The 24,068-nt window shown below is 42.2% G+C and overlaps 1 protein-coding gene across 3 annotated transcripts; it reads left to right on the top strand.

The window, feature by feature from the left end:
- The first annotated feature begins 200 nt into the window (after positions 1-200).
- On the top strand, positions 201-18,818 carry LOC114269229 (uncharacterized). Of its 3 annotated transcripts, none has more exons than XM_028210514.2 (3): positions 201-1,720; positions 17,599-17,746; positions 18,087-18,818. In XM_028210514.2, the coding sequence occupies exon 1, from the start codon at positions 296-298 to the stop codon at positions 1,658-1,660; it is 1,365 nt and encodes a 454-aa protein (XP_028066315.2). In that variant the 5' UTR covers positions 201-295; the 3' UTR covers positions 1,661-1,720; positions 17,599-17,746; positions 18,087-18,818. The 3 variants fall into 3 exon arrangements, with proteins under 3 accessions (XP_028066315.2, XP_028066314.2, XP_028066316.2); XM_028210513.2 differs by having other exon boundaries at positions 211-1,731; XM_028210515.2 differs by having other exon boundaries at positions 211-1,683.
- The last annotated feature ends 5,250 nt before the right edge of the window (positions 18,819-24,068 follow it).

Below are 24,068 nucleotides of genomic sequence, written 5' to 3' on the forward strand. Positions count from 1 at the left end.
TTTAACTATTTTATTTTAACCTGTTAGTCTATTTCTCACATTTTCATTTGTCAGCATCGCCACCTTGTATTAGCACAGAGAAAGGGCCACAAAATAACAACAACGTTACAGGTAACTAAATTTTTATCATTTATATCATTATTAATAATGTAAAAAATAAAAAGAAATAAAATTAAAATACAAAATACATGTGAGTGAGTGGGACTCACTGTCAATTAACCACTAATTCCAGAGAATAATATCAAAGCTCTCTCTCTCTCGAACACACGAACACACGCTCTCACGGAAGTCCGCCATGAACAACCACCAACCACCGCCGCCAGGCCTGAACTCGCACACGACGGCGCAAGTTCTGAGACAGACGAGGTCGATCTTCTGGTCTCATCTTCTCACATTCATCTTCCTTTCCTTCCTCATCCTCACCTTCCACTCCAATGTCGAAAATGGCACTCACTTCCTCACCTCCTTCATCGACAAAGACCCCTCCATGCGATCCCTCCTCTCTCGCCTCGACATTCCCTCAAAACCCCCCTACGAAACCCCGCCCTTCCCACGGCGCCGCCGCCCCTTCCTCCACCTCACCCGCGTCGGAACCCTCGATGACGACTTCTTCTCCGGCGATGAGGATAACACTCGCTCCCTCTTCGGTTCCCACCCCAAAACCCCCTCCAATGGAAGCTTCCTGATTCTAAGTAACCCCAGGTTAGGGTTTTCGAATTACGTTACTGATAATGGAATTAGGGTTTCTCAAATTGTCCGCTTGCCTTTGTCTTTTCAATTCCCCGAGACTTCATTAAAAGAATCTATAGATGAGGATAATAATAGCAACGATGAGTTGAATAATGGTGAAGATGAGGCCGAAAGGGTTGTGGGTTTACAGTTTTTGATTAAGGGTTTGGAGCTACGGAGGAGCGATGCCTCGGCTTTATTCTTTCTTATATTTTTGTTGTCTGCTGCATATGGATATGTAATTCTAGGGTTTCTTGTTACCTATTCTTGGGTTCTTGGAATTGTGTTTGTTGTGGTTGTGAATCATTTCTTAGTGAGGTATTGTTCATGGATTGGGACGATATGGGATGGTTCGAGTTTGGGTATCAAAAGGCTTCCTGGGTTTATTCTTATGAGATGGGCAGTAAGGGATGCGCTTACGCAGATTCTGGGTCTGTGGTTTTTTGGTGAAATCGAAGATCAGTATTCGTTTTTTAAGATTTTCGTGAGGTTGAAGATGATGCCTTTCTCAATTGTGTCTCCGTGGATTCAGGGGTTTGAGAAGGAGACTGCAGGGTTTTTGGTTGCCTGGATTCTGTTGGACATGATTGTGGAATTTGTTTTTGCTGTGGATTCTTGGGTTGCAATTGTGGACTCAAGGAGGAGCGGGAGAGAGATTGTGAAGAAAGGGTGTTATTTGTTGTCAATGATGTTTAAGCAGGCTGTGATCATCAAGTGTTTGGAGTCTATGCTTTGTGGACCATTTACAAGATGGACATTGGCTCGATTTTTTGGGAAGTGGTTTGCAATGGCTTTCCAATCAATGATGGAAGTTTATTTCATGGTGGCTTGGCTGATATTTTACATTGCTGTGAGATCTAAGGATGCCGCTTCTCTTGGGAGGACTTTTGGGCAGAGAGATTTAGAAGGTTTTGTCCAGGGCCATAGATGATACTCAATGAAAATTGATTAGAGGTTACTTCCAGACTTCAATTCTAATGTGAAAATAGCGGTAATCCTTTGGTGCGTAGTGTGTTCTTTGTAGTCAATATGTGATTGACAGCTGCCATTCTTTTGTGATGTTCACCAGCAATTTACTTTGTGTACTTCATCACAAGGCAGCATATGACTTGTGTATACTTCCGCAACAATACCTTTTGTATATTGTGTTGCAATCTTGGTTCCCAAACAGCTCATGCCCTGTAGTAAATGTTTTTCTTTGCGATTATGATGCAAGGGAATGGTCATATTTTGCCTCATCTTTGGTATTGCTTTTTCTATTGAGGGCATAGAAATAGAGAACCAGACTCCCTTGTTACATGCCACATTGATGGCTTTTATAAAAACTGATAAGAAAATGAGTTTTGATAATTTTTATTATTTTGTGTGGTTGTACTTTAGGCATTCCGTTATTGCTGTTAATTATGATGTTAATGGCATAGAGTACATAGAAAATCAAAGTTTCATATGAGTGATGGCATATACTTCATAAAAACATATCAGCAACATTTTTTTTGATAATTTTATGTTATTTCGTGTTGTAACTTTTGACATTCCCACTATTTCTGTCTTATCCTTGCATTGTATAAGCTTCTCTAGGTGCATCTTGCTTTTATTTTGTGAGTTGCTTCTATACTATATGCAACATTTATGGTAAGGCATCCCCAACCCAACCCAACCCAACCCAACCCAACCCAAACACACATACAGAGAAAATGAATGAAAAAGACACTCCAAGCCACCCACCCACAGAGGAAAAAAAAAAGGAAAAAAGGACTTTAATGAGTGGTAAGAATGGAAAGTATATCAATATCATTGAAGACATTCCTTTGTGAGATGACTATGATGGTTTTGGGATTATTTGTTGATATGGCTTATAATTTGAGTTTGCATTAGGTTTGGACATGTATGATCGTTTGTAAATTGAATAGAAGTCGCTAATTAGCTGTGAAAACTCAAAAATTACAGCATTAGCAGCATGTTAAGAAATCCAACCACCAACATAGATATGTAATTTCTGACTACGCGAGGCATAAACGCCGTAAAATTGACTAAGCACTAGTGCACTATAAAACCACATGGTTTATGATGTGGTCGCCTCTGCATCTTTTCCTTATGTTATTCTTTTGGGTATTCCAAAATTGAGAAATCTTCTTATCATTTTTTGCTTTCCCTTCATAAGTATGCACTATAGGTCCCTTTATGAGTTAAAAGGTTTTTTTTTATCTTTTGTTTTCTCGGATGAGAGGACTGCCTTTTTTCTTTTTCTTTCTCTGTTTTTTTTTTTTTTTTTTTTTTTTTTTTTTTTTTTTTTTTTTTTTCTCTTGTACTGTTCATAGACGATTTGTATAAGCCTGTGGAGTTTAGCATTTAGGCTTTGCTTTTTGCCTGTTCACCCCTTTTAAGGCGATTTTGATAAAGAATCTTTGCTTATTGAACGAAAAAAGAGGGGATGATTTAGGCTTTGTTTTGGTTTGCTCTACATTGTATAGGATCACACCCTTTTGGTACCTCTTTCCTTTTATTTTATTATTTTATTTTTTTATGGTAGTAATCAAAACCACCATAAAATATCCTAGATCCCAATTTATACAGCAATATGAATTTTATATGAATTTTCATCCGTGGAGTGTCTGAACAATTAGTGGATAGCAAAGTTTTCAAAGGCTTTGTTGAGGCCCGCTACACCTTGAGGCTAAGGTAAAAATGCATCAAGGCTTGTGCAGCACAATTTAAGGCATGTACCTTAGGTGCGCCTTGTATGCCTTTTGCTCATAAGCTTATGAAGAGTATGCATTTGAAGAGGTTGCCTTAGAATCTTGTTAAACTTAATCTAGTGGATAGTTTAAACATCAAAAAGCAAAAAATAAAAAGTAACCTCTTTTGTGACTATATTCTATAGAAAAAAATTAAGTAAATGACCAATGAACATGAAATATAAAAATAATGCTCAAGTGAGAAGCTCAATCACTAAAGCTAAGAATGTCAATTTCACTTTCAATGAAGGCACACTCCATTTTTTGAAGTGAAATGGTTAATGCCTTACGGAGAAAAGTTTTTATATATTTATATTTAACTTTTATTTATTTTTTTCACTATTTTAATTACAAAATATTAAAATTTGAAATTTGAAATGCTTACACCTCATCTTGGGAGTGGTAAAATGCTTCGAGTTTTGCATTTTCCCTCAAAAAATTTGATGACTAGACAAATCTCATTCAAATAATCCTAGGGACAAACACAACCTTTAAGAATGTAAGAACTACACTCACACATCATACAAAAATTGCTTATTAGACCATTATTGAGAGGGAGATTTATAATCTGGCTTTGGGCCGTGGTAGAAGCCGGACAGAAGTTGGCCGAGCACGTTTGGGCCGAGCTAACTTGGGCCTATTTAGAGGTGGTTTTGCTCGGTCGAGGTCGAGGACCAAGTTGGGGCCGAGCTATTTGGGCTTGTCTGCGTCCAGAATCGGTCTTGCTCGGCCGAGGGTCAAGCCTCGTGTATGGGCCGAGCTTACTTGGCCTAGATGGTCACCTGCCAACCCGGGTTCCACGGTTCGCACGTTTAAGGCTGTTAAAATCGGGATCCTACGTTGGATCATTGGAGGTGTTTATAGGATCGGATCGTAGAATCGGATCGAGGATCGTAAGATCCTACCGAAAAAGACAAATTACATAATAATTTAATTTAAATAAATATTTCTTATAAAGTATACACAAAATGAACCTATATTTTATTAAAAAGAAATGAAGATATTGTGAAAAATATAATACTCTATGTAAAATGTACATATAATATTATGCAATAGAAAACTCGATGGTAAAAGTTCTGTATTTTATCAAAAAAGAAGGTAAAGAAGAAGAAGAATTCTATAACAAAATACTTTACAATGTACAATAATGCATAAAAAGTGAAGAAAAAATATTTAACAAAATTGGATATGAAAATAGATTAAGAACTCAAAAGAGTTGCTTACTCGAATGATAATGTTTGTCGTTAGCATCCATAGTGGAGCGGATTCGAGTCACAAAAATAATTTCTCCAGAAATTGGGATAAAGTTGCAATCATCTTACCCTTCTTAGACTCCGCTAAAGCTAAGTTTGTTTTTCCGACTATTTAATTTTCTTAAATTACCGCAATATTTGAATGTTTGTTTCCTAGTTTGTTTTCTTAGTCTTTGTTTCCTAGTTTGTTTTTCTTAGTCTATTTGATTCAATACTACTTAATTTTTATTATTTATTTTGACAACATAAATTGGTATTTAGACAACAAACATAAAATTTACAACAAAATATGTCATACAATACAAAACAAGGCTTGTAAATTAGATCGGATAGGATCGGATTCGGATCGGGATTCCACGATCCTATAAGTCCCACTACCAGGATCGAAAGATCCTACCTATAAGGAGTTTTTTATACGATCCGGATCGATTGTACTCAAATGGATCGTAAGATCCAGATTGGGATTCTGATAACCATGCGTTTAGCTTGGCGAGAAGGTTTTCTGTTCGCCGGCTCGACCTGTTTGGAACTCGGCTCTACCGGAATGCTACTGAGCTCGGTTGTTATGGAGCTCGGCGAGAGGACACTGGGACTCGTTATGCAGCCCGATTGTGTGAAGTCGAGGTGATGCCACCAGGCTGCCGAGTTCCCAGTAATGTTGTCCGGCGGTTTGGTTAGGTGGTGTTTGCTGGATTTGTGCTGACGGATGGGAGAGCAACTCCACGTGTCAAGAGACTAATGGGTGCAGAGTTGAGCGCAGAAAGTATATAGGCATGACTGCGCCTCCCATGCTGAGGATGGAACATCATTTGGTAAAAACACTCATTGTGATTTATCTCTCCCTTCCTCTCTCTCTGAGTGTGTGTGCTAACTTGACCGTCGGAGGGGTTTTCCGGCCACACACCGCCGGGTAGTTCACTGCCGTTGTGTTCGCAAGTCGATCGGATAGACAAGGAGCTTGGACGAAAGGAGTACGGGCTCTGCAGAATATTTGATCGGGAAGGGTGTTGTTAGAGTGGGAGACCACAGTGAGTGCATCCAACCATGCCGTTCAGGCAGTTAGAGCCAGCGGCACACTCCCTCCCTTTCTATCACCAGAAGTTACAGGGTTGGAGATTCCGACGCTCCAGTAGAGAAGTCCAGTGCGCAAGATAGTACCTATCAACCCTCACGTCCGGCAACGATGTCGAGATATTCCTACTCCGCTCGCTCGGAGGACTTGCGGGTAGTCTTGAAGGAGCGGGCTTGCCGGCGAGAGACTCAAAGGGTGCCGGCGCTCCAGCGGCTATCTTATGGGGGTCACGCCAGTGAAGAGGTCATAATGCGACCACCCCGCCTAGCCGTGCCTCTCCTTCTAGACACAGATTTAGCAAGGCTGAACGCCACCCCCTTCTCCCTTGAAATAGAAACCACACCGCTCCCCGCGGGCTTTCACCAGCCCAAGTTTACGCTCTACGACGGAAAGATCGATCCATACTTGCATGTAAGCCACTTTCGGCAGGTCATGGCTGGACATAGGCATAATGACGCTCTTATGTGCCTTATCTTTCCGTCGAGTTTAGGCGAGCTGGGCTTGAAGTGGTTTGAGAGGCTGCTGGAGGGAAGCATTGAAAGGTGGCAGCAGTTGGCAGAAGCCTTCGTGACTCGTTTCAAGACCAACACTAAAATGCCAAAGGAGGTGGACCACCTTCTCAGTGTCAAAATGGAGTCGAACGACACACTCAAGGCATACAACTCCAGATACTGGAAAACTTTCAATGAGATTTTAGATTGCCCGATCAACCTAGCAATCATCCAATATAAACGCGGTCTTCTGGTCAGACATAGGCTGCGGGACTCACTTACCATGAACCAGCCGACATCCATGGGCCAACTAATGCAGCGCATCAATGAGCACATCTGAGTAGAGGATGATGCGGCGGCTTCCACCGCGAAGACAATTCCGGTGGTAACAGACAAGAGGTCGGCTGGCAAGGTACACGTGGTCGGACAGGAGACTAACCGTCCGAATGATCGCGCCGAGGAATCTGACCGTGGGTCAAATCATCGAAACCGAGGAAGGGGTCGTCGGAATGACCAGGCTAAATACCCCCGCGATGACGTAGCTGATGCTAACAGAAGGTTGAAAGCTCGGATGGGCATCACCACGGTCTTTAAGATTCCAATCTATCGCATACTTAGTGAAATCCGTGACGAGGATTACGTCCGGTTTCCTACTAAGTTAGGCGACGCGCAAAAGGGCTTCAATTCGCGGTACCGTTGCACATTTCACCTGGAGCGAGGACACCGGACAGAGGACTGTTTGCCTCTGAAGCAACACTTGGAGGAGTTAGTCGCAGCCGGACACTTAGATCTTTACATCGATGGGGGTGTTAAGGCCACACATCCTGCCCCGGCTGATCCGTATGGATCGGAGGACTTGGAGGCGCCCCCTCAAGGAGTGGTTAATGTGATCCACGGCATCGTGAAGCCGGCGTGTGTATGCGAGCTCCGAGGAATGATCAAAAAGGCGGGACACATGAGGGAAGTTTTGTCAGTCCAGCCCGCGATCAAAAGGGGGAAGATCGAGGAAAAAGACGTGATAAGTTTCTCCACAAGGGACCTACAGCGCATTCAAACACCACACAACAACGCCCTAGTGGTCACCCTTCACGTCAAAGAGTTCGATGTCAAGCGCATCTTGATTGACCAGGGAAGCTCAGTTGAAATTATGTGCTATGACGCGTTCAAACAACTCAAACTCCGAGACACAGACTTGGCTCTGGCAACTTCGCCACTGGTAGGTTTCAACTCGCAACCGGAGCGGCCTTTGGGAAAAATAATTTTACTGGTCAAAGCCGGATCCGTGGTCAAGCAGGTGGAGTTCTGGGTATTGCAGGTGCTGTCTACATACAATCTGATCCTCGATAGGGGCTAACTTCACGCTATGCAGGCTGTAGAGTCGACCTACCACTAGGTTATGAGATTCCCCTCGGCTATGGGGGAAATTGAGGAAATTTGGGGTGATCAAGTCATGTCGAAGCAATGTTTCGTGGCAGTGAACGGGAGCCGAGCTGCCAAAGGCTTCGTGCAAATGATTGAAGGCCCAGAAGACCAGAGTGTCCTTGATGATGTGGGCACCAGGGCCGAGGACAAAGCTGTTGAAGTATTGGTAGAAATACGGATCGACACGGAAAGTCCAAACAAGTTCTTTTTGCTCGGATCAAGCCTGACCGCTCAAGAAAGGACCGAGATGGTAGAGTTCTTGATAGCAAATATCGAAGTCTTCGCATGGTCGCCCTACGACATGCCTGGCATCGATCCAAGTTTTATTTGCCACCAACTTAATGTTTTCCCTGATGCACGGCCAGTCATTCAGAGAACAAGGAGATCAACTCTTCATCACGCCGAGGTAGTCGCGGAGGAGGTAAGGAACTTGCTTGAAGCGCGGGCTATTCAGGAAGTGCACTACCCTCCGTGGATTTCAAACACGGTCGTAGTACCCAAGAAGAATGGGAAGTGGCGAGTTTGCGTAGCCTACAAGACCGTCAACTGAGCTTACCCTAAAGACAGCTTTCCTCTGCCCAGAATAGACCAACTGGTGGATTTAACGGCTGGACATGAAAGGCTCAGTTTCTTAGATGCCTATCGCGGTTATCATCAGATTGTCATGCATGGCCCAACCGCGAGAGAACCTCTTTCACCACTCTAAGGGGACTCTTCTACTATCGAGTCATGCCTTTTGGTTTGAAGAACGCCGGGACAACTTTCCAAATGATGGTGACCAAAACGTTCGCCCCTCTGCTAGGCCGGACGATGGAGGCTTACATCGATGACATGGTGGTCAAAAGCAGGCATCAGGTAGACCACTTGTCCGACCTAGCCGTGATGTTCGCCATTCTCAAACTGCACAAGCTACGCCTGAATGCGTCCAAGTGTGCCTTCGGCGTGGGATCTGGGAAATTCCTAGGCTTCCTAGTCACAAACCGAGGCATCGAGGCAAACCCCACACAAATCAAAGCCGTACAAGAATTAAAGCAGCCCAACTTGGCGAAGGACGTGCAGCACCTGGCCGGAATGGCTGCCGCGCTTAATCGATTCATAAGCCGGTCATCAGATCGCTGCCGCCTTTTCTTTCGAGCCCTGAAATCCAAGTTTTCGTGGGACGAGGAATGTGACAGGGCTTTGGCCGAGATAAAGGCGTATCTGTCTTCTGCTCCATTATTGGTGACACCAAAGCTCGGCGAAGAACTCTACCTTTATCTGGCCGTTTCTCAGCATGCAGTTAGCGCAGTGCTTGTTCGGTCAGAAGGAATCCAACATTTCCCCATCTTCTACGTGAGCAAAACCTTGCTACCGACAGAGTCGAGATACTTGTAGTTGGAAAAACTTGCCTTGGCGTTGATGATGGCCTCCAGGAAATTGGCGCACTATTTTCATGCTCACACAATCATCGTTTTGATCGAGTTCCCACTCAAAGCCTTGTTCGAGCGAGTGGATTTCTCCGGTCGAATCCTCAAGTGGGCGGTCGAATTGGGACAATTCGACGTCAAGTTTTAACCCCGAACTGCCATGAAAGCACAGACATTGGCCGACTTCATTGCTGAATTCTCACCTGGAATTCATCCAGTATGCCCGGTGGATCTTGCCACGGCAGCCGAGGAGGTGAATGCAGGCTCGCCAGAAATTGCACAACCGGGCGATGTTGGCGACGCGGAACTTGCGCGCCCTGCCATAGAACCTCCAGTCGGCATAGTACTGCAGCCCGGCGATGCGACTCTAGACTTGGGCATGGCAAATTAACCTGTTGGGTCCGGTGCTGCATCGTCGAGGGGGGATGAAATGGAACCGAACAACAGCGAACCAGAAATCGAACAGCCGAGTGACCGTGATCCCATCGACCTTCAAACCTCCCAGGACCCCTCAGAGTGTTGGAAGCTCTTTGTCGGTGAAATGTGAAAACTTTTTGTAGATGGAGCCTCAAATCGTCACGGTGCCGGGCTGGGCATAGTTTTGATCTCCCCAGATGGTCTGACCATCGAACACTATCATACTCGGATTCCCTGCGTCAAACAATGAAGCTGAGTACGAGGCGTTGCTGGCCAGACTTAAGAGCGCGCTCCAGGTGCGCGCATCCTAGCTGATGGTTTACAGCGATTCCCAACTTGTTGTCAACCAAGTGTCTGGGGTTTACGAAGCTAAAGATGACAAAATGGTAAAGTACCAAGCTCTGGTAAGAGACCACATCAAGCGATTCCAAGCGATAAGGGTCTAACAAATTGGACGGGAAGAAAACGGCCGTGCGGATGAGTTAGTTGGTCTGGCTTCCATAGTCGACAGAACATCTCCCAGTCCTCTCCTGATTGAGTTTTTACCAAGGCCTAGTATAGAGGAACCCGAGCAGACAGAAGTACTCTGCACCGAGCTTGGCCCTTCTTGGATGGACCCTATTATCCTCTTCCTAAAAGAGCGGACCCTTCTGGCCGATAAAAAGGAAGCGTATAAAGTTCGGGTGATGTCAGAGCGGTTTTGGCTCTCTCCATCTGGTGCTTTATACAAGAAGTCTTTCACTGGTCCTTATCTCAAGTGTGTACACCCAAACAGCATAAAAGCTTTCCTGTACAAAATTCACGAAGGCATATGCGGCAGTCACATCGGGGGCAGATCTTTGGCCTACCGAGCTATCTCGCAAGGGTATTGGTGGTCGTGCATGCAAGCGGACGCTCAGAAATATGTTCGCAAATGTGAGAAGTGCCAGAAGTTCGCTCACCAAATTCACCAGCCGGCTAGAGAACTTCTTCCCCTTACAAGCCCTTGGCCTTTTGCGATGTGGGGGCTGGACATAGTGGGACCACTCCCAACGACACCAGGCAGCCGGAAGTTCTTCATCGCGGCTACGGACTACTTCACCAAATGGGTTGAAGTTGAGCCCTTAGTAACAATCACGGAGAAAGACGTCAAATGGTTTGTCTGGCAGAATGTGGTAACGCGGTTTGGCGTCCCCAAGATTCTGATTTCTGACAATGACACCCAATTTGACGGGCGCTTATTCAGAGGATTTTGTGAAGATTTGAAGATCGAATTCTATAACTCCACCCCGGCTTACCCGCAGTCCAACGGCCAAGCCGAAGTATCAAACAAAACTATTCTTGATGGGTTGAAGAAAAGACTTGAGAAAGCCAAAGGAAAATGGGCCGAGGAACTCCCAAGTGTCCTTTGGGCATACCGGACGACCCCGAGGCGATCTACCGGGGAAACTCTTTTTGCCCTGGCATATGGCATGGAGGCGGTCATCCCATTGAAAGTTGGCATGCCCACCCTCCGCAGTGAAAGTTTTGAGTCCGAGTTGAACTCTGAAGCCATCGCGCTGGAATTGGACCTAGTGGAGGAGCGCCGAGATGAGGCTTTAATCCATGTGGCCGTATACCAACAAGAGCTTTCCAGAAAATACAACAAAACGATGCACCCCAGACCGTTCAAAGTTAGGGATTGGGTTTTAAGAAAGGTGATGGGCAATACACTGGTGCCAGGGGAAGGCAAGCTAGGGGCAAACTGGGAAGGGCCTTACAAGATAACCGGTCTAGCGGGCAAGGGGGCATATCACCTGGAAGATTTGGAAGGAAAAGGCATACCCCGGCAATGGAATGCGGCCAACCTCAAGCTGTACTATTTTTAGCATTTTACGTTCTTATGTAATTTTTTGTGAAAAGACTTGCTCTCCTTATACTTCTGAATGGAACACGCTTTTTGTCAAATATAATATAAGTGACTTACTTGCTGAAGCATTCTGTTGTTTTCGATGCTTACTTTGAGATTTAAACCGAGATGTTTTATTCCGGTTAAATGAGTTGATGATTTGCTCAACTCTATGGTCTTAATCGAGATGTTTTATTCCGGTTGAACGAGTTGATAATTTACTCAACTTTGTGGTTTTAACCGAGAAGCTTTACTCCGGTTGAATGAGTTAATGGTTTACTCAACTTTGTGATTTCAATCGAGATGTTTTACTCCGGTTGAACGAGTTGATGATTCACTCCACTCTGTAATTTCAACCGAGATGTTTTACTCCGGTTGAACGAGTTGATGATTTACTCAACTCTGTGATCTTAACCGAGAAGTTTTACTCCGGTTGAATGAGTTGATGGTTTACTTAACTCTGTGATCTCAACCGAGATATTTTACTCCGGTTGAATGAGTTGATGGTTTACTCAACTTTGTGGTTCAACCGAGAAGTTTTACTTCGGTTGAATGAGTTGATGGTCTACTCAACTCTGTGATTTCAACCGAGATGTTTTTCTCCGGTTGAACGAGTTGATGGTTTACTCAACTCTGTGGTTTTAACCGAGATATTTTACTCCGGTTGAATGAGTTGATGGTCTACTCAACTCTGTGATTTCAATCGAGATGTTTTACTCCGGTTGAATGAGTTGATGATTTACTCAACTCTGTGGTTTCAACCGAGAAGCTTTACTCCGGTTGAATGAGTTGATGGTTTACTCAACTCTGTGATTTCAACCGAGATGTTTTACTCCGGTTGAATGGGTTGATGACTTACTCAGCTTAAACCGAGATGTTTTACTCTGGTTGATAGAGTCGGAGATTTACTCAACTCTGTGGTTTCAACCGAGAAGCTTTACTCCGGTTGAATGAGTTGATTTAATAAAGGATTTAGCCAAGATGCTTTGTCCCGGCTAAAGGGGTTCGTGATTTGTCCTGCTCAAAAGATTTAGCTGAGGTGTTTTGCCCCGGCTAAAGTTGTTGACCTTTTGTTTAAAGGTTCCTGCCGAGATGACAGAACACAGTCCGACAAGCAATGCAACAGTTAAAGAAATCAAAACTTTTCATTGATGTAAAACCGAATTACATAAGGTGGGGCTGGTAGCCTGGTTACATTCTTGAAGAAAGAAAAGAAAACTAAACTAAGGGAGATGGGTCGGCGAAGTCATCCCCAGTTGCAATTGCCTCTAGGTCGACCGTGGTTGTGGTTTCTTGGACGCCGGTCTCAACTTGGCCGACTTGCTTCGGGCGGTTATCTCCCTCGGCATTTTCCTCGGCTTCCTCTGTGCCTTCTTCCTTGGCCTCAACCTACAATGCGCTGAAGACATCGTTGGCATACGACACCATGTACGTCGGCAGGAAGGCAGCTGGGGGAGAGGCAAACACGTCAGTTCCAGATCTTTGGCCGAGCTGTTCGCAAGCAGCCTTCCAGCCGGCCTTGAAGAAAATGTCCTGGGTGGCATGAACTTGCTTGGTGTAGTTTTCCTTGGCCTCCTTGAAACCTTCGTTGTTTGCCTCTTCCAGCTCAGCCTTCTTTGTTTGTTTCGACGCTTCCTGCTCGGCCCGAAGAGCGTCTCTTTCTTGCTCGGCGGCTCCAAGTTGGCCCAACAATTTGGAGTTGTCTGAGTTCGCAATCTCCAAAGAAGCTTTTGAACGCCCCAGCTCGGTCTGAAAGGTGCTCAACCTGGCTGGCAGCGTCCGTCGCCTTCTGCCAGAGTCTATGAATCCGCTCCATCACCAGATGTTGTTTCCAGATGGCCTGCAAGAAGAGAGTTTGATTAAAGAGAGGAAACCGAGCAAACACTTGGAAAAATTTGAATAAGCATGCGAAATTCTTACCCGGGTCATGGACTTGACCGAGGACTTCACGAGCTGGGTGTCGGGCACGTGGTCACTGCCGGTCACATCGCTCGGCAGAAGCAGGGCTTTGGCTAGGTTGAAGACGAGGAGGTGCTCCTTGTTCCCTTTGACCGAAGCATTGGCCGGGATCTCTTTTACCCGGTGCTTCATTTGGGGCTTCCATGGAGGTGTTGGGTCAGTTGTGATCGCTGGTTGCTCGGTGTTTAGCTCTGCTACGAGCTCGGTTGAGGGATCGGCGGTGCAGGGCCTTTTACTAATGCGGCCACTTTCCTTGCTTGTCTGCACCGCGGCGGTTGACGCCAACGCGACCACGGCCCCGCTTGATTTACCGGCAATGGCTGTGCGGGAGGGGATGCTCGGTAGCTCGGTGGATGTGGCGGTGATGAGATTTTTGATCGGTTTCGTTTCACCATCTCCTCTGCTTCGGTCAACCGGATAAGGGGCACGTCCGGTAGTGTTGGATTGGGAGGTGGAGACGGCGCTCGGAGGAAGTCTGTCACTCTACTTCGGCGGGGAGCGGAGTATCTGTAGGTCGGTACGTAGCCAAGAAGTTCGTGGCAATCTCGGTTACAGTACCGCAGCACGGTTCTGATGGCTGTTTCGTTGGGATAATGGTAGTTGGCTTGCAAAGCTTCGATTGCTACAAAGAGGAGAAGAAGAAGAAAAGATATTAAGTACAGAATATTGAAAGAAAGTAATTTAACAGAGCAGTTAGCACGGCTTACATGTTGAATCGAAGTCCTTACTGATATACCAGCCCGTCACGTCGGCTGTTTTATAATTACCAGAAACCCAGAAAAAGTCGTCGTCAAGCATGTCTTTGTCCGGGGTGCCGGTCACTATCTTCTCTTTGCCCAGTCTGATCTTTAAATAATAAGCAAGGCCGTCGCCTGTATGCCTGAGGGTTTACTGGCGAAGTATCTCGGCTAAGCCTAGGTTGGTTCCTAGCCAGTTGTTCAGCTCGGCTATCCCGTTAATTATCCTATAGGTGTTGGTGGAGACTTGCGTCGGTGCTAGCCCGATGCGCCTCAAGAACTCGCGAATGAGGGGATTGACCGGGAAGCGAAGGCCGCCTTCGATAATGGAAAGAACGGTGAAAGGGCATTGGTCAAGTCTGCCCCAAGGGGCTGTGTCCTCCTCACCGAGCTTGAGGTGCACGTCAGTAGGGACGCCATATTCTTCCCGGAACGCGGCTAATGCGACCGGCGTATCAACCAAGAAGCGGTGGCGCCCCATGTGTAGCCGGTTGTTTTTAGCACGGCTATGTTGGTTTGTCAAAAACTCTCGTTTGATGGCTGCTCGGTCTTTGAGAGCCTCGGTGTAGTTGCGTGGTCCCCTTGGACTCTGCAGGAAAAGGAGGGTAAGTGTAAGCGGGAGCGCAGTCGCGCAAAACGAGCTTGACTTTAGCTCGGTCAGATGGAGTGCCAGACCACCTCGGTCACGAAGGTAAATCCAGAAGCTCAGCCGCTTAAGCGGACCAGCTGTTAGCCTGGTCGAGCGGTCAAGTCCTCTGCCTACCTCGGTTCCTACAGGAGTTTTTGCAAACTCGCAATTTGCTCGGTTTAGGTGTTTTTTGGGATCAAAAAGAAGACCTGGAGCCCGGTCCGCTCCAGATCTTTGTGTGTTCATCACTGGAGTTGAAGAACAGCAAAGAGAGCAGGGGCAGAGGAGGTTTTTGGGGAGCTATATCCTATAACCTATAGTTTATGTGCCCAAAAATGAGGAATACCGAATGAAAAAGCAATAAAGGGGTTCGAAGAACTTACCAGAATGGGGCAGAAGTCGAGTTTTCAAGCACGAACGCAGTAGAGGGCAAGGATGGAGCTTGAAAAAGCAATGGAGGGCACTGCAGGTCGTCTGGAATGAAAGAGAGACAGTAGGAAGAAAATGAAGGGGGATGAGGCGTGTTTATAGGCGAAAAGAACCCGCCAAAATTTCGAATGTGAAGGGACGTCTGGGTTGGCTGCTCGAGGCCAATAAATGGTCGACGAGTGTTCATAATGGCGGCGGCGTCAGTATTGAAGAGACAAGATGGCAAGTTGAGGCGTCGACCGAGCAAGTCTACAAACCGAGCGTGGGAATTAGCGCGGCTGACGCCTTGCGAACTAAGGATCAAGGGAGAATCTACCCCGGTCGGATCGTGTAATCCCAGTCACGCTTGCGCGGACGGAATTAAGGGGCAATTGAGAGGGAGATTTATAATCTGGCTTTGGGCCGTGGTAGAAGCCAGACCGAAGATGGCCGAGCACGTTTGGGCCGAGCTAACTTGGGCCTATTTAGAGGTGGTTTTGCTTGGTCGAGGTCGAGGACCAAGTTGGGGCCGAGCTATTTGGGCTTGTCTGCGTCCAGAATCGGTCTTGCTCGGCCGAGGGTCAAGCCCCGTGTATGGGCCGAGCTTACTTGGCCGAGATGGTCACCTGCCAACCTGAGTTCCACGGTTCGCACGTTTAGCTCGGCGGGAAGGCTTTTTGTTTGCCGGCTCGACCTGTCTGGAACTTGGCTTTACCGGAATGCTACTGAGCTCGGTTGTTATGGAGCTCGGCGAGGGGACACTGGGACTCGTTATGCAGCCCGGTCGTGTGAAGCTGAGGTGATGCCGCCAGGCTACAGAGTTCTTGGTAATGTTGTTCGGCGGTTTGGTTAGGTGGTGTTTGCTGGATTTGTACTGACGGATGGGAGAGCAACTCCACGTGTCAAGAGACTAATGGGTGCAGAGTTGAGCGCAGAAAGTATATAAGCATGACTGCGCCCCCCATGCTGAGGATGGAACATCATTTGGTAAAAACACTCATTGTGATTTATTTCTCCCTTCTTCTCTCTCTGAGTGTGTGTGCTAACTTGACTGTCGGAGGGGTTTTCCGGCCACACACCGCCGGGTAGCTCACCACCGTTGTGCTCGCAGGTCGATCGGATAGACAAGGAGCTTGGACGAAAGGAGTACGGGCTCCGCAGAATATTTGTTCCTCGTACAATTACCCATCACAAATCCAATCTATTTATAAATTTTTTTCAACCTGTCCTAATCCTATCAATATGCCCACATTGTCAAATCGTGAATCGTTTTCTTAAAATAGTGAATTGTGAATTGTAAGATTTACTTTGTTTGGCATAATATATAGTTTTGTATATGTATAAAAATAGTCACATAATGTTTGAAATGAAAAAATAAAAGAATAAAAAAAAAAAATCAATATAACTCAATTGTGTATATGTATAATATATAACTATATACATATAATAAAACAGTGTAAATCAAAGAGTATGGAGTAGTGGAAGAACTTTAAGGTTTCAAGGTGAGAAATGGTTGCAATTGGTTCACCGGGGGGAAGTTTGTAGTTGGTCGATTTGTTGAGGACAATTGCTAGAACTTCCTGGTCAGTAATGATTTTAATTGTTAAATTGGAGGAAAGGAGGTAGGGGAAACTAGACTTAGTTTTGATTGGTGGGGTTCTTGGGTTGTGAATGGTAATGTGAAGAAAGTAAACTGCATATTATGTGAAGACAAGAAGATGAGGACGAGAGGAATAAAATTAAGAAATCTAAAACTCCGCACCGAAAAATAAAATTAAGAAACTTAAGACTCCTATCACTACTGAACATCGACTCGTGGAACAAAACCATAGCCTCTTTTGTCCTAATTTAGATATTATCAAACTATAATTGGTTTATACAAGTTATACTAGTAATGTATATAGAAACGTAACACACCATCGGAGTTCAACCAAAAAATTGATTACAATTTACATGAGATTCTGTAAAGGCCGAACCTAATGTAATTCCCAATACCCAGTTTTGTTATTTTACTCCTAATCATCATCATTATTCTCCACATAGTATCTGTTTCCGAGGCATACCTTTGCAAGGACAATCCTTTAGAGGGAGACAAATTCCTGTTAACCTAATGATATCTAAACTCATCTACCAATCCTCTGCACAAGAAGTTCCTTTGGAGCTTCTCCAACTTATTCAACTGTATATACAATGGAAAAATTTGAAAAACATTTACAACCAAAAGGTGAGAAACTGGTATAGGAATTTCCATTTGTGGTATGTCAAGTTGAATGATGGGGACTATAACTTATCGTTGACTCACTTGGATCTCAGCTTTAATGTTAGTTGTGATGGTAGAAATCTTTTGTGTATCACTTTCATGTCAGGGACAATTAGTTTTGTATCACGTAGTTAACTGCTCAGTTGCTTTAGTCCTTTTTTTTCAGAGATAGCAGTTGAATTAGTGCTAATTCAACGGCTAACTCTTTATTCAGGTTCTAAGTTTCACTTTTGGGTATCCTAATCTCACTGTTTCCTGAGACTCAATCCAGCCCTAGTGCACAGCTACTGACAAGAAGGTAAACAAGTAACTTGTAGTCTCCAGACTCAACCCAGCCCAAGTGCACAGCTGCTGACAAGAAGGTAACAAGTAACATGTTCACATCCCTTTTATTTTTTGTTTTTTTCTGCATGAACCATTATGTCAAGTAACATGTTCACACCCCTTAATTCTTAATTCACATCCCTTTTAACTTTTTGCTCATCACAAAAAGTAAATCTTTTACCACAAAAAACAGTAAATTCGCCATTCATAGCTTTCACCACAAAAGTCATAACTTCCACCACAAGAATTCGTAATTTTCACCACAAAAATCTTAATTTTTTTTGCAATGTGCACCTTTTGCTACACAAACTATTTTGTCAGTTTGAGGTCCTCTTATGCAGAACTAATTCAATCGTGAATGATTTTTTTGGCATGCAGTTTTTGGGGTTCAGGTATCCTTCTGAAGAGTTCATGGAGACATAATGGTTGCTTGACACCAGTTCAAATGGCTTGTTTGTTTGACTGTTAACGTGATTGGGATGTTTAAATGTTCAAGACTGAAAATGTTGAAGAGATAGCTTTATGAATCCCCCAATGGCCAAAGGCATCTGGAACACACGAGGATTGCTGTCATTACTCAGGTTACCAATCCAGTGGTTGTTGCCAACGATGGAAACATAATAACATTCCCTGTAATATTGTACCTGAAGAAAAACTCATTCATACAATGGGTCTAGTGTGTGCTCCCCCGTTTTTCTTAGTGTCTACCCGTCCAAGTGTGTGTAAATGATAAAGTTTAAATTCCTTCAAATGACTTATGGTATTAAGAGCAAAGGTGTCTGCTTCTTTATATCGTTACAATGTATTCCTTTGCATAAGTGAATCTTACTCAATAATTTTAAGTAGCTAATGCATAATACTTCTTGTCCTTTCTATGTATAATGAGAAAGGATTTGTGCTTTTTCATTTTACTTTTGCTTAGTCTCTTGGGTTGTACGAGCTTTCCTTTCTAGAGCTAGGCTCCTTTTTCTCTCGAGGTGTGAGAGGGGTGTTTTTTCACTGTTGTGAGCGAGGAGCGTGTTTGTGTAGCCTTGTTGGATGCATGTGGAGCCTATATGTAAACATCTCATATTTTTTTGGTAATAGAATATGAACATTATGGAGCTGAAATTCTGTTTGTACATAATCTATTCTGCCTGAATGATTTGTTAAATTCTATTGTGAAGCTCTGAAAAATGAGAATATGAATGGAGACAGAAACCGAGAAAGTGGGCTAATCTCAGAATAGGTACGTGCATAGAATGTGTGCTTTTGGAACCAAATTTGGACTATATACTAGTATGCTACCAAAACATGTTTCTCTGACCCTCATCTTATGTGTCCTTTCTATATTTGTAGGCTGGACTTGTAAAGAGGTTGGTCATGACAGTGAAATTACAGCACATTCCTCGACCTGGAGAGTCTCCAAAGGTTAGCAACTTTGGCCCATAACCACTATCCCTCTCATAGAAAACAAGTATTATACAATGTTTTCTTTCGGTAGCAAAATATAATTTGCATTCTTATTTTTTCAATGCTAAGTTTGAGTCCCATTCCGAGGTCTATTACCCAGAAAAGCTCCATTCAATATGCTTGAGTTGCATATACTATTTTGATATATTCTACTATCTCACATCAACAATAGCTTGTGGTATCATATCCAATGACTAATACAGTGCAAATAAAGTAGATGAAGTTACACTGTTGTTACATTATTTGATAGCTTGCTGTTACTTTCAATTGTGCATAATACGCTTAAATACATGATTAGGTGTCTGATTAATCATGCACGATTGAAATTAAAACCATAAGATTTAGGTAGGTTAAGGTTAATGATAGATGCAATGGCGTATACTCAATATCTGGCTCCAAGGGCCAAACAAATTCTCATAATGCTACATTTTTTTTTTTTTTTTTATTTTGTTCTAATTTTATTTGATGGACTTTTAATTCTTGCCTAATTATGCTTCCAGACCATTTCTCTTGCCACCGTGTGATGTCTGGCCCTAACCTGCTGGGCATATTAAGGTTATAATTGATCCTATTGATGGCACAGAGAATGGATCTGTTCTGAAAAATTAGCTTTTTATGATTACATGGGTTAAAATGGGTAAGTGGTTATTTTGGAATGTACCAGTTGTGTCTAAAACAGCGTTAGTAAAGGCATTGACCGGCATATATATTACCCAAAAGAATCTACTTTGGAATGATTAGAATTAAAAATGAAACCTTTCATTTTGAACAAGAAAGGGTGATTAAAGTCTGACAACAGGTTGTTTATCAAAAAAAAAAGCCTGACAACAGGTTTTCCAGCAAGCCTTACAAGGAGTTCTACTAACTCTGAATAGTTTGAAAAACGAATTACATTTAAGCATCGTCAGTGCCAATATTGGTATACTTGTGGCGACGAAAGAAATAATTTGATTAGTCATTTTGACCTTGCTTGCACATTCTCTGGTTGACTTTAAACAGGGTATGTGTTCTCAATTTATTCTGTATTTATTCCAAAAACGGAACCAATTACAAGTATCTAGCTAGATGGTGACATAAAACAGTGACAAAAATACAGTGGCATTAGCATTTTTGTGAATTCAGGCGTCGTTTGCAAGATTCTTTGGCTGTGTTTAACTGCATGCATGTTCAACCTTTGTTGAAAAAAAAAATTGTTTGGCATGGAAACAGCAGCACATTTCATGACCTGTTATATCAATAAACTCATCGTTTGCAGTTCACAAATTCAACATCAGCATAAAAAATGGATGTCTGATTATGTGAGGCTTGTACTCCAAATTGTGGACTCTCTTGGGAAATCTACCTGAATGATGTGATGGTTGCATTTTTTAAATTGAATCCAACAAACACTCTTTTGGTTTGAAATGATTAATTACAATTTGCCGGCTCATCGAACTTAGTGCAGATATTGTGTTTTTATAGTATTTTTTCAGAAACAAATGTTGTATCTTGATATTTCAATTGGTGATCATATAAGAATGATATACGGCAAGAGAGTGTTGGATTAATGCACACTTCCCTGCAAAGGATAAATATAGATCCCTCTTTTTACCGTAGAAGTCCAGTGATAAACCCAAGTAAACCCTAGTTGTGAGACCCCACCTGTATACCCAAAATAACCGAAACATGTTCTTGCTCCCGATGATCCATATTTGGACAATTTATTGATTAATCAAAAAGAAGAAATGGTGATAAAGTATCCTCTACAAGAAAGAAACAAAAAAAGAAAATACAAAACCTAAACAAGGACAACATCAATAAAATTTACACATTAAACACACCGATAACTACTCTCTAGCTTATAAAAATAATCAGTGTGTTTGGTTTTAGTTTTCTGAATTCAGTTTTTTGAAAATTAAGATTTTTGTTTTTGCATATTTTTTGTTTTTAGTGAATATTTTTAAAATTTTAAATAATTTCTTTTTATTTTTTTAGATGCACTTTATTTAGATGTATTTAAATAGTAAAATATTTGTGAAAAAATATTTTTAAAAATTAATAAATACACAAAAATACAAAACATGTATTGAATTTTTTTTTAATTATATTTTTTGGTATTTAGTGAATTTTTAAAATATTTTTTTCACAAATATTATATTTTTTAAATGTATTTATGTTAATTGTGTCTAAAAATTAAAAAATTTGCTTAAAATATTAAAAAAAATTCAATAAAAACAAAAAATAAAATTTTTTGAAAAGTGAATTTTGAAAATGGAAACCAAACAGAATTATGCTAAATGAGGATTCGCCAAAGCTCATAAAGAAATTAAATGATAAATTTCATCCCACAAAAAATTCACATCTTGAGATTTATCTTCAAATATTTGCGCATTTCTTTCCAACCATAAAACCTCAGAAGTTGCAAAGACGGTGTAAAACAAAAGCACTTTGGCCTTCTTCTATCCTTCCAAAACACGAAAGTCGATTAGAAGCATACGCGTACTACCTTTTGGGCCCACCCACGTAACATTTCTCAATAGAAGCAATTTATGCCATAAACTCAAAGTAATTGGACAATACAGAAATACATGATCTAAGGATTCACCATCCTTACAACACATAATGCACCATTGAGGACTTAGAGAACAATTAGGCCTCCTTTTTTTGCAATTTATCATTTGTCAAAATGCCTCATTGAACCAAAAATCACATAAACACTTTCACTTTAATAGGAACACAAGCTTTTCAAATTCTTTTACAAAAAATAAAGTGAGGAACTTGAGGATTATCAATGATTTTGTCAAAAAAGAATTATCAATGATTTGGACAAATCACCAACAAAGACTTAATTCACAATACCCTTTCCTAGAAAACCCATCTGACCCAGTGTCATAAGCATTGTTCAGATTCAATTTCAAAGAAAAAACTTCGTTAGGCCCTTTCTACCTCACATAGGATAGTTTTCTATAATAACTCACAAAAATGAATCAGGTCAGTAGTAGTACTGTCATCCTACTGCCGTAAGCAAACTATCATTTTCCTTTGCGAGTGTAACAGTAGCCATGATATGAAAACAGTTTGAATATCAATCCCCAAGATGCATTCATTTTGTTTAGCTTGTTGTGCCCAATATAATTCTTCTTGTCCTAATAATGAATCAAACTGAGATCGTAAAAGTCGACCTTCCATAATAGAGGAATGCCTCTGTACCCTGGATTGAGCTTCTTCAAACCATTTCCTCAAATCCACAATCTAGCTAGCTAAGCTTCTACAAAGAAGACGACTCTAATGATGCGTATGCCTCTATAATTTTTGTCACTGAACCACCGACAACATAGTAGAACCAGAACCAGCAATGTAGTACTTAGATACCTTTCGAACAATGTCAAGACAGCGTAAGGTCAAGTAACCAAGCTTCTTCAAGTTGAGGCATAGTGGCCTCTTCTAGGGTAGCCAACAAGTATCAAGCAGAAGGGGGCTATGTAAGATCAAGTAACCAAGCTTCTTCAAGTCAAGGCATAATAGCCTCTTCTAGGGTAGCCAACAAGTATCAAGGAGAAGGGGGCTATTATCCAAACACTAAATGGGAAGAGACAATAAAACACCTTGGGAAAACATTTGTTGCCAATCCCGATATACCAAAGCCCTATCAAGTCTTTCGTAAATGGTCCTCTCCCCATTACTAGGTAGATCACCAATTGATTCAGAAAGATGAATGGCTTAAAAACACACAACCCTGAATTTCGCTTCCGATTATATCTAACCACTAGCTCCCACTCAGTCCCCATTTCTTCCTTAATTTGCAAAATCAAGAACCTATCAGTTGGTTTGCAAATTCGAATCTTACAAGAGTCATCTCACATCGCCCACAATCCTTCCTATCACCTTTATTTTCTATATGACACCAAATCTTAAACCCCAATTTAAGCTCTAACCATTTCAAATTCTTCGCTTTGACCTTTGTCTTCATGAAAAATACCATATTCGCTCGATAGATCTAAGTCAATTGTCATGTTGCTCGAACTGTCAAAGGGTGACCATCCCCTGCAATTCAGCAGAAAAGTCTCATGGCGAATGGGGAAGTTGTTGAGGGACAAGTTACTGAGAAAACCCAAAATTTTAATGCTCTCATAGCTAGTCATTGGGTACAAGACAAAATTCATTAATTCACATGAAAAAAGAAAAGTTATATACACAGGAATGGTACACATGAAGAAATCTCACAAAAAAAGTACACAAAATGTACTACATTCATCTTGGTGGAGCCCCATTCAGAATGAATGCAGTGCTAACAGCATTGCATTCTGTACAATTTTCTTGAAGAAAAAAAAAATCAATGGTTGCATTGTTTTTGTTAACTGATATCTTTTGACAATTAATCAGTGCGTGTGTGTGTGTGTGTGTGAGTGTGTGTGTGTGTGTGTTGGGGGGGTGGAGAATTCCCTCAATTTAAAAACTAATAATTGTCTACGATTTGAATTAAGGTCATGCTCAATTAGAAATGTTACGTACCTAGAAAAAAAGAAAAAAGAGAAAAAAAAAAAGTGCTCATAACTTAAACACACTTCGAATGAATTTAATCACACATTTCCAATTATGTATATTTTTTCTCAGTACATAACATTAATGTTTCTTGAATTTTGTTGAATTGGACACTGTCGGCAAGTAGTATGGATTAGAAATGAGTAGAATAGCATTTTGCTCGTCTCGGATTGAAGTACATTGATAATTATGTAGATCAAAAATACATAATACTAGTTATTTATCCAAAAAAAAAAAAGTACATAATACTAGTTAATACAATTGACAAATATATAACATGTTATAGCTACATATACATGTATATATATGGTCATCCTAATTTAATTAGGAGAGTTAAACCCCACAAAAACACGCTATCAAGAGCTGCTTGAATCCATGAATGAACCT

The sequence above is a fragment of the Camellia sinensis genome, chromosome 10 (genome assembly GCF_055761805.1).
Source record: "Camellia sinensis isolate YWXY chromosome 10, ASM5576180v1, whole genome shotgun sequence".
In the NCBI taxonomy this organism is placed as follows: domain Eukaryota; kingdom Viridiplantae; phylum Streptophyta; class Magnoliopsida; order Ericales; family Theaceae; genus Camellia; species Camellia sinensis.